This window comes from Giraffa tippelskirchi, chromosome 13 (genome assembly GCF_054371585.1).
Source record: "Giraffa tippelskirchi isolate mGirTip1 chromosome 13, T2T-mGirTip1v1.2.pri, whole genome shotgun sequence".
NCBI lineage: Eukaryota > Metazoa > Chordata > Mammalia > Artiodactyla > Giraffidae > Giraffa > Giraffa tippelskirchi.
Genome location: NC_137287.1, coordinates 95,671,049 through 95,681,837, shown reverse-complemented (window position 1 = coordinate 95,681,837; position 10,789 = coordinate 95,671,049). Strand labels below are relative to the sequence as shown.

The following is a 10,789-nucleotide window of genomic DNA, read 5'->3' as shown; positions in this document are numbered from 1 at the left end:
TCTCAGGTTGGTTTACCTGGAACTCTTTATCTGAAGTTCTTGGAAGAAATGTCATATCATTGCTCATGTTCCTTGTCTTGCCCAAGATGTTCTGAGGTTCTGGTGTAGATCAAGGTGAGATTTCATTCCACATTCTTTCAGCCACATATATCGGCACCAAAGTATAAAAATTATAAATGTGGTTGCCACCTGGGTTAGAAGAAGGGAACATGCACAGAAAGGAAGATGGCACCTCTCTTCTACATTAGGATAGAAGGATGGCCTGGAGCATAACAGGCACTTAAATAAACATACTTGCAATGAGGACAAATACATTTCTAATAAACAAGAAATGTCATAGAATCTGTGTCAGACTCTTCTTTATGTTTTGGGATCAGAGACAAGGCCCTAGGCTAAGGACAACATGATCTTAACAAAGAGTATTCAGAGAGTTGCCTGGAGAAAAAGCCACCTCCCATTTTCCACGAGTTCTTTTATGGTGCAAAAGTCAACTTATCCCAATTCACCAAAATAAATGTTAATAGTTGTTTTTCTCCGTGAAATTGATATTTTTCCTAATGGGTGAAAACTGATTCTTGAGACTGTGAAAATTCTTAACTATCAAAGTGTTTCATGTTAATCAGTGCTCAGCCCTAGCCAACAAAATGTTATTCCTTAGTAGTTAATTGTTCTTAGTATGTGTGCTTGGGTGGTACATAAGCAGCATTGTCATGAAGTTCATGGAAGATACACAGAGTGCTTGCAAGATGAGTTCTATGAAACTATGGAGGACTTCCTCTTGATGGATTTTTCAGTTTCACTGTATATGTTTTTGAAACTATGGAGGACTTCCTCTTGAAGAATTTTTCAGTTTCAGTGCATATGTTTTCTATTGCTTAATGACATGTTACTGCAAACATAGTAGCTTAAAAAATACAAGTCTATTATTTCATACTTGTGTGAATCAGGAGTTCAGGCACAGTATAGCTATCATTCACAGAAAGAAGATGTCATGAGACAGATGGAGCATGCCATCTACAATCCAAGGGATATTTGAGGTATCAGGAGAGAGCCCTGGAAAATATTCTCCTTGAAGTTCATAGCAGCTTTATTCATACTTGAAAAAACTTGAAAATCACCTAGATGCGTTGGTAAAGAAATTGGTGAATCCAGATAATCAAATATTATTCTTGACCAAAATGAAATCAACTCTCAATCCTTCAACAGATGTGGAGGAATCTTAAATTGTTTTTAATAACTGAAAGCAAAAATCTACATGCTGAATGTTCCAAATATATGATATTCTGGGAAAGGGCTCCACCCTCAAGACTTAATTCCTTCACAAAGACCCACCTCCAAATACCATCACATCAGGGATTAAACTTGAAGAAATGAATTTTGGAGGGACACAAACATTTGGGCCATAACAGACTTCCTTAAATTTTTCATAAAGTCCTTGGCTTTTCAATGATCCTGTGTAGGATACCACACACATTTACTTGTCATGTTTCTCCTTAGGCTCCTCTCAGCTGTGATATGTTTCCTGATTTTCCTCGTTTTTGATGATTTTGAGAGATCTGATAAATACTTCTCAAATTTATTGTAGGATGTCCCTCTACTACAACTTTTCTGATGCCTTTCTCATAATTAAACTATGGTTACAGGTTTTGGGGGAAGAAAGTCCCAGAGGAAAAGTGCCATTTTCATCAGATCGACGTGATTTATGCCTATTGATATTGATTTTGATTGGTGAAGAACATTTAATGACCTGGATAATTTGTATTTGTCACATTTCCCCACCGTAAAGTTACCCATTTTCTTCCTTCCATTCTGTCTTCTTTGGAAATGAGTCACCACATGCAGTCCCTACCTCAGGAGAGGTAAACTGGGTTTCTCTTTTTTAGAGTGAAGTATCTACATAAATTATTTAGGATTTTTCTGCACAGAAGATTTTTAAAAATTCTGCTCCATTCATTAATATATTCAATGATTTATTTACATCAATATGGACTCACAGATATTTATTTGATATTTGAAGTTGTAATCCACACTTGTTTTGGCTGCTATAACAAAATATCACAGACTGAGTGACAGAAAACAGAAATTTATTGCTCACAGTTCTGGAGGCTCAAATTCTACTATCATAGTGGCAGCATGATCAAAATCCCTCTTTTGGATTGCAGATTTCTCACTGCATCCTCACATGACAGAAGGAACTAGGAAGACCTTGTGGGTCTCTTTTCGAAGGTACTAATCCCATTCATGACAGAGGATCCCTTGTGAACTAGTTGTGCTCCAAATGCAACAACTGGAAGCATGGTACATTGGGCATTAACATTTTAAAGATGAATTTTGAGGTGACAAAAACATTACATCCAATACTTAATATATTTGTTGCTCAAATTGTTGCAGCTTTGTCCATTGGGGCCTCCTTTGGTTGTTTCCTGAGCCCCTTTGACAAACTCTAGTAAATGTCAGTTTTTGCGTTTTATTTTGGTTTTCTTTTGGCTTTTCAATTCCTTATATTCTGAAGGATACTGAATTTTTGATAGGACTTCTAAACACAAAGATGAGAGTTTAGCCTTTGATGAAAGGACTTTACAACACAAGAGCCAGGTGACTGAATTAGATAACTTTTATTTTGAAATTCAACATTTAGTAAAAACTAATTCATTCATTTATTAAACATTAATGGCCTGGTATATGGCAGTCAATGTTCTGGCAACTGAGGATTCAGTCTAGTCTCATAGAACTGACATCTTGTTTGAGGACGAGACAACACATACATCAGAGTTCATGTTGCATGGTGCATTAGTTTCAGTTTAGTTGAATAACATCAACCCCCAACACATGGTTCAGATTTCAGTTATCACAGGAAATTTACTGTGAACAATTGCATGAAGTACAACTTTACTGCTAACTCTACATCAGTCCACAGATCACTGTGTACTAACAGATGCTCATCATGATCAATAGGCAATCCTGTTAATTCTTCAAATGTCTGCAAGATTGGTCACTGTGACTCTGTTACTCTGTTTCAGCACAGACAGAAAAACAAGTAGTTGTATTGTCGCCTTTCTCCCAGTGATGAACTTACATGTCATTTACAAAGTGAATAATTGTAAAAGGAAATTGGCAACAAATAAAAGTGCAATGGAGAGACAAAAAGTGATGATGCCAAAAGTTATATTCAAATTGAATGCAAATGGATTACAGAAAAATAGTTGACCATGGGAGTAGTAACTTAATACTGTAAGAAAGATTCCAGATACGCAGTCAGAAGAACTTAGTGGAGGCCAACTTACCACATAAATGAGGAAACTGGTGGTGAGGAAAGGCTGAAAACGTCCCAGAGGATGTGACATCAGCAAATATTTCAAATTAAGAGAAGTTTTGTAAAGATGTCACAACTTTGAGAGTACAAACATAAACTGTCGGAAATTGATCCAAACTTACCAAGGAGCATAATTCACCAAGTTATAAAAAAGATGCTCTTAGATTGTAAATTATACAAGAAGAAGAAAGCAGGCACTGTTCAAACACTTTAGATAAGTTTTTTAAAGAAATTAATTGATTTAACACTCAATGTTTCTACTTCGTCAAACTATATATTGTTAGTAGCTGACAGAGAGTTTCTAATGCTTTAAAAACAAAATTTAAAAGTCACAAAACAATCATTATTCATCCCAACATTACTGAGATCAGATTCCATGATTCCATTTACATGGTAATTTGTATAGTCCTTCTCTACCATTCAAAGTGAGAGCTGCCTATGCTTTATATGTCAGTGCTCAGGAAACAAACTAACCAGGTTAAGAGCTCATGGAATGCCATGGTGAGAGCGGAACTGATACTTTACACAGTGTGGTATATGGAAGGTGCCTTGGTAAAGTGACATTTGAGCAGAGACTGCAAGGAAGGAAAAGAGTGAGCCAAGCAGACATGTTGGAGGAAGAAGCTGAGGAGAGATAGGATTTGACTGACATTCCGAGAATCACTGTGCCTGAAACAGGAAAGCCAGTTACAGACCATAGCAGTGGTGCAGGAAGGGATGATGGTGTCTGGGACCAGGGAGTGGTGATGGGCGTGAGAGTGTGCAGGTTATGGAAAGAGTACAGTGGTGAGCTGTGAGAGGCTTGGAATGGCTCAAGAGAGGCAACATTCACATTTTCAGGAATTTTTAAAGCTAGTTGTTAAATGGTTGTGAACTTGAAATTGACCACATTGAAAGCATTTTACACTAAGAATTTGACATGTACTACCAATTAGGCTTATTTTTTCTTTTTAACAGTCAGTTGTTAAAGATTTACCATCACACTACTGGACATAATCACTTTAAAGACAGGACTGAATATGTGATATAAAAGAAAGAGAAATCAAGGATGACTCCAGGCTTCTGGACATAGTGTATTTACCATGAGCAACAGGGTTGGGAAGGATGCAAAATGATAGAAAGACTAGTCTTCCCATCACAGAGAGAGGAGGGAACACTACTCTTTGGGTTTGAAAAATAGGATATTGAGACAATGAGGAAGGAGAATAATTTTTCTTAAAACCAAGATAAGGCATCATTTATACTCAAAGGGTAAGGAGTCCAGTGAACAGAAGACAGAATAACTTCTCTACAGAGGACATTAGCGTGAGCCAAGTCCAAGGTGACAAATGAGATATAACCTGATTTGTGTTGATCTTATTTATTTCTCACACTCCAGGGATATGTCATGAGTCAGTCCCCAGAACTACTTCCCTTGATCCCCGCTCAGGACCAAGTATGAAGACACAGCTCTGGGGGCTTCAGAAACATGTGAGCAGGCAGGTCTCCGTGGAAGGGAGGCATTTGGAGCAAAGTTGTGGGAGCTTCTAGCTGGGTCCTTCTCCAAGGCTGGGCCCTTCAGGGAGGGAAGGAGGCAGCAGAGACAGAGGGTGGCACCAAGCAGGCGGGAAGGATGGAGCTGTGGGAAAAGGTCATAGTTATGTGCTCATCACTCAAGAAACATTTCATGAACCCCTCCGATGTACCCAGGTGTTCTCCTCCTAGGATGCCTGTTCTTAGAGGATGGGCACCTCCTGAGATAGGACTTTGCCCACTCAGCCTCCTTCCCTCCTCCCCAGATTCTACACCCCTGATGCCCCATCCTAAGCCTTTCTACTCTGTTACACAGAGGATCAGAGCAAGACACCCCTCAGAAGAGCTGATCCAAACTTCTCAACATTGTCCTAAAATGTGGATTTCTTTTGCCCCAAGAAGTCCCAGCTTTTAAGAGAACCACCTGCTCAGGTGTTCCTCATTCAGCACCCTCTGCCCGCTTCCTCTACAGAACCCCTAAGACTCTTTGGACACCCTTTGAAAACCCCTGATCCAGCCCATCTCCTCCAGGACCTCACACACCTCCTGAGAACTGGGTAACGCTGACAGGGAAGCAGGGTCTCCTGAGCGGATTGAGGGAGCTACTTCACCTTCTCTTAAATCCACATGGGCCCTGACCTTGTGTGGTCTATGAGTAGCCTCCTTAAGCTCTAGGATAGAACTTGTCCTGCCCTCCATCCCACCCCAACTTACATTTATGCTCAAAACTTCTTGCGGATTAAGATGATGGAGACACCAACCAATAGCAGCACCTTGGGGCCTAGGAGGAAAACTACCAGGAGAGGTGGCGACTGTTCTGGGCCTGGAAATCAGGCAATAAGAGGACTGATTAGAAGGATCACAGAGGAACCATTCCCAGGGCCTCCACTCACTGCATCTGAGGCCACCTGGGCCCACCAACACTCTGTGGCTTTGACCTGCCTCCTGGCCTCAAGCTTGAGGCAGACATTAGGGTACAGGAATCCCTCATCTCACACTCTCTTTTCTCAGGCTGCAAGGGTCCTATTACTTGAAGACAAAATTCCAGAAGTGAAAATAACTGTGAGACAAGAGAAAATTCAGCAAGTCTTAGTGCACAATCTCTCACTAGGCTGCAATCCCATCCTCAGTCAGCCATTAGGAAAATTTCAGGAAAAATAGTCAAGTCTGATAAGGTCAGTAATCTAGATATTTGAAAATAACATCACCAATATTAAATTTGCCTAAACTTTGAAAATATTTTTAAAAAGTGTCTTGCAGAACAGTGCATAGATCACGGGAAGCAGTTTCAACCTATTCTTGATTTAATATGGTTGGCACACATTCCCCCAAATCTGTGCTTAGATTACCATATGTGTCAAAAGAGGTGATCAGTAGTGATTAAGTTAAAGATCTTGAGATGGCACATTATCTTGGATTTTCTGAGTGGAGCCCATGTGATCACAGAGATTCTTACAAGTAAAAGATGGAGGCAGGAGAGTCAGAGAAGGAGGTGCGATGTCAGAAGCAGAGGTCAGCCTGATGTGCGGCCCTTTGCTAAGGAGTGTGGGCACCTCTGGGAGCTGGAAAGGGCAAGGAAATGGATTCTCCTCTAGAGCCTTTGGAGGGAACACAGTCCAGCCACCATCGTAGACATCTGACCTCTACAACTATATTAAGCATATTTGTGTGTGTGTGTATATATGTATATATATATATTTGTATTAATATACTTGTATTAAATCACTAAACATGGTAACTACTTACAGTGACTATAGGAACCTAATTCAAGGAGAGATGTGAATAAACGGATGGCACAATTTAAAATGCTTAACTTCTGCATGTGCATGCATGCATGCTCAGTTGCTTCCGTCATGTCCAACTCTTTGTGCCCCCATGGACACGTGTGACCCCTGCCAGCCTCCTCTGACCATGAGATTTTCCAGGCAAGAATACTGGAGTGGATTGCCATGCCCTACTCCAGCAGATCTTCCTGACCCAGGGATCTAACTGTGACACCTATGACTCCTGCGTTGCAGGCAGATTCTTTACCCACTGAGATACCTGGGAAGCCCCAGCTTCTGGGTGAAAAGAAGGAAAAAGTACTGTTTGGCTACTGAGTGGTGAAGGGAAAATGGGAAAATGGAAAAAAGTAGTGGAAGGGATTTCAGGATTTTTGTTCCTGAAAGACGAAAGAGAACCAAAGAAGAGAGGACTCACAACCTTTCTCCCTCTATGAAAACCAACTAACCAAAAACTCCTTTAAATGTTAGATTGTGCTGTACTGAGAGAAGAGGGGCTAGAAATATTGTAAGACATCTCAATAACGTAAGAACAAACAATAAGATATGCATCCTCACACCAGACCCACTGGACCCAGGAGTGCAATGCCTGGAGCCCTCAGATGCTTAGGGTAGGCTTTGGGTCTGGGTGGAAGGGTCACATCGGCATTTTACACATCTCTTCAGCCTGCCAACCTAAATGTTTAAAATAAAATGCTTCCAGCCTTATTAGACTAGCAACCCTGATGGAAGAGCCCAGAAGTACTAACCCTGGTTGAGTCCAAGCAGGAGACAGAAGATTAGAAAGCATTTCCAAGCCACTATAGACAAGATTGCATGAACTCTTCTCTCCTACACTCCCTGTTAAGTACAACTTGAACCCTAGAAATAACACAGAGGATAAGCATAGGAGAACTCTAGGTGGAAGAAGAGGTGAACAGGCTGGAGACCTGAGGACTGGAGGAAGAACACAGCAGTCAGCCACCCAGGTCCACTCTCCTAATTCCCTAGCACAAAAAGAGACCCAGATGTGGCACTAGAAAAAAAAAAAGTCTAAACCAATAATCTAAATTTCTGCTTCAAGAAATTAGAAAATGAGGAGCAAGATAACCTAAAACAAATTGGAGAGACAAAAGAATACAGAAATAAGAAAAATAAATGAAATAAAAAACAGAAGAGAAAAATCAATGAAACTTAAAACAAAAACAATAGAGAAAATAACTGAAACAAAGACTGTGTTCTTTCAAAACACCATTAAAATGAAATGCTTCTAGTACAATTGACAAATAAAAAAGAATGACATATTTCCAATAACAGGAATGGGAACAGAAGACATTAGTATAGACTCTGCAGACATCAGTGGATAATAAGAGAATTTTATAAACAACTGTACAGAGAGCAATTTTAAAACTCAGAGACAATGGAACAAATAACTCAAAAAGCACACCCTACCACAGCTCACACAATGTGAAATGAATGTTCTGAATAGTCTTAAACAATTGAAATTTTATTTCAAATTAAAAAAAAAAAGATTCTCATGACCCACATGGTGTCATGGGGAAATTTTGCCAAAAACTTACAGATGAATTAAAAACAATTTTGGCCATTAAAAAAAATACATTTGAATCGGTTCTACTGAGATGGATGAAACTGGAGCCCATTATACAGAGTGAAGTAAGCCAGAAAGAAAAACAACAATACAGTATACTAATGCATATATATGGAATTTGAAAGATGGTAACGATAACCCTATATGCGAGACAGAATAAGAGACACAGATGCATGGAACAATTTTATGGACTCTGAGGGAGAAGGTGAGGGTGGGACGTTCTGGGAGAATAGCATTGAAACATGTATATTATCATATGTGAAACAGAACACCATTCCATGTTCGATGCATGAGACAAGGGCTCAGGGCCGGGGCAATGGGATGATCCAGAAGGATGGGATGGGGAGGGAGGTGGGTGGGGGGTCCAGGAGGGGGAACACATGTAAACCCATGGCAGATTCATGTTAATGTATGGCAAAAACTATTGCAATGTTGTGAAGTGATTGGCCCCCAACTAAAATAAATAAATTTATAAAAATAAATAAATAAATAAATAAAAAATAAAATAAAAACAATTTTGGTGAACAAAAAATAATAATAAAAGATATTTTGAAAATTTTGAATTTATATTCCACTTTAAATGATATTGGGAATTAGTACTGATTATATTAAGTGTGCACTGGTATTAGTTTTTATAGAAAATCAATGTCCCTAACCAAAAGACCACACAATTGCAGACACCATTGACACACGTAAGTTGTGGACACAATTATGCAACTTCTCTATATCACTTGTTTAAAGGAAGTTGTTTGTTCTCCCTTTCCTCTCTTAATTCTTCCAGAAGGCAGGGACATGGACATTCAGTGACCCAGCATTAATCCAGTAGATGAGGACAATACCATAGGGCATGTTTGAAGAAATGTGGGCCTTTGAAGGGTCTTTTGGAGAAAGATTCCTGGAAACCTGCCTTGACCCTCTCTTGATGTTACATGACAGTCTACAAGATGTTTTATTTTTATAAAGGGGGGGGTACAGCCATTGGAACAAGTCTGAGCTGTGGGAGAACAAGTCTGTAATTAGCATGTATCTCTTGTGCAGGCTTGGGATTCCTGTCTCAGGAACTCATTCACCTTGATTACTTTAGCCCAACGACCTGGACTAAAGACAACAAATCTTCGACAACACAACACCCACACCCACCCCCACTGCTCCCTGAGTCCCTTCTGTAAACTCAAAGCCCTCTGGGTGGCTGAAGCAGGAAAGGAGATGAACTGACAGTTGCATTTAGTTAATGTGCGGTGAGCAATTGTGATCATTTCTGGTCCACTGTCACAAATCAAAGGACAAAGGAGCCCATGCGGTGACCACTCATGGTCACCTGGGTGCCTGGTGCAACTCTAACTTCATGTCCTCAGGGCTCCCCTTCCACAATTTCACAGAGTAGTAAGTGCAGACATCTACTGGTGTGATGTTCCTGATATGGATGGAAAAGTCTAGGCTGAAGAGAGACCAGGCAGAGGTTAGAAAGAACAGGCAGGTGGCAAGTGGGCAGACATGGAATGGTGAACACAGAAACAGTTATTTGAAGAAAGAAAGAGGCAGGACACTGTGAACAGGATGATATTCCTCTTTCCTCACTTTCTTAATGTCATGGATATTTATGTCAAAGGATCTATAAAGAATATACCCTACTCTTACCAGTGGCCGGGAGGGAATTCACTTTAAAGTTCTATTTTATATCTATTGACTTCTAGATTGTTCCATAGAAAGCATGAAGGACTACCTTCATTATAGAAAACAAAGAATTGGGTCAGTTGGAGTGGAGTCCTCACCAGGGAGTTTGTGGGTGCCCAGGTCCTTCTGATGAGCAGAGACCTCCAGGGTATGGTTTTTGGTGACCACCAGGTGCCTATCATGCTTCACCCGGCAGGTGAGCACAGCCTCCCTGTGGGCAGAGGAGTTCACCAGAAGCCAGCTCGTCCTGTTAAACGTTCCATCCTTGTTTTCTATGAGGGTCAAGGCCACTTCTGTTCGGAATTTGATTCCGTTCTCCAACCAGGTCAGCTGCAGGTCTCTGGGGTAGAACTTGTTCACCTGGCAGATAATGACATTCACCTGGTTCCCCATGGGGTGCTGTGTAAGCTCCAAGGTGGGTAAAACTGAAAGAGCACAGGAAAGAAGCTCTGACAGTATGGGACAGGTCACAGCACTCAGGTCAGAGCCAGGCAGGCAGCAAGGGCTCAAACACTGAGGGTCTCTCTGCATAGGAGTGAAATCACTAAGCACAGTGCAGGGTACACAAACACTGAGAGTTCCTATTAGGGTTATAATGTTTGCAATCAGCAAGATCAGCCCCTATTCAAACACTGAGAGTTCAAACACTGAGAGTTCCTATTAGGGTTATAATGTTTGCAATCAGCAAGATCAGCCCCTATTGTACAGTAGGAACATAATAACTGCAGCAAAATAAATGAAATCCCTAGGCACATGAGGGCCTGGTTTACAGTGTTGCCTGGTCACTCAGTCGTGTCCAACTCCTTGTGACCCAATGGACTGCAGTCCTCGAGACTTCTCAGTCTATGGGACTCTCCAGGCAAGAACACTGGAGCAGGTTGCCATTTCCTTCTCCATGGTTTATAGCAGGTGCTCAGTAAT

At 40.7% G+C, this 10,789-nt stretch overlaps 1 protein-coding gene across 2 annotated transcripts in view; it reads right to left on the bottom strand.

Moving 5' to 3' along the window:
* Positions 1 to 2,596: 2,596 nt before the first annotated feature.
* LOC145532429 (tyrosine-protein phosphatase non-receptor type substrate 1-like) overlaps positions 2,597 to 10,789 on the bottom strand; it is a 28,140-nt gene continuing 19,947 nt past the window's right edge. For both annotated transcript variants that reach the window (XM_081557318.1, XM_081557320.1), the window contains exons 4-6: positions 9,967 to 10,293; positions 5,540 to 5,648; positions 2,597 to 4,931 (exon numbers count right to left, since the gene is read on the bottom strand). In XM_081557318.1, the coding sequence (XP_081413444.1) occupies positions 5,548 to 5,648; positions 9,967 to 10,293 (428 nt within the window). In that variant the 3' untranslated portion in view covers positions 2,597 to 4,931; positions 5,540 to 5,547. The remainder of the gene's footprint in view (positions 4,932 to 5,539; positions 5,649 to 9,966; positions 10,294 to 10,789) is intronic.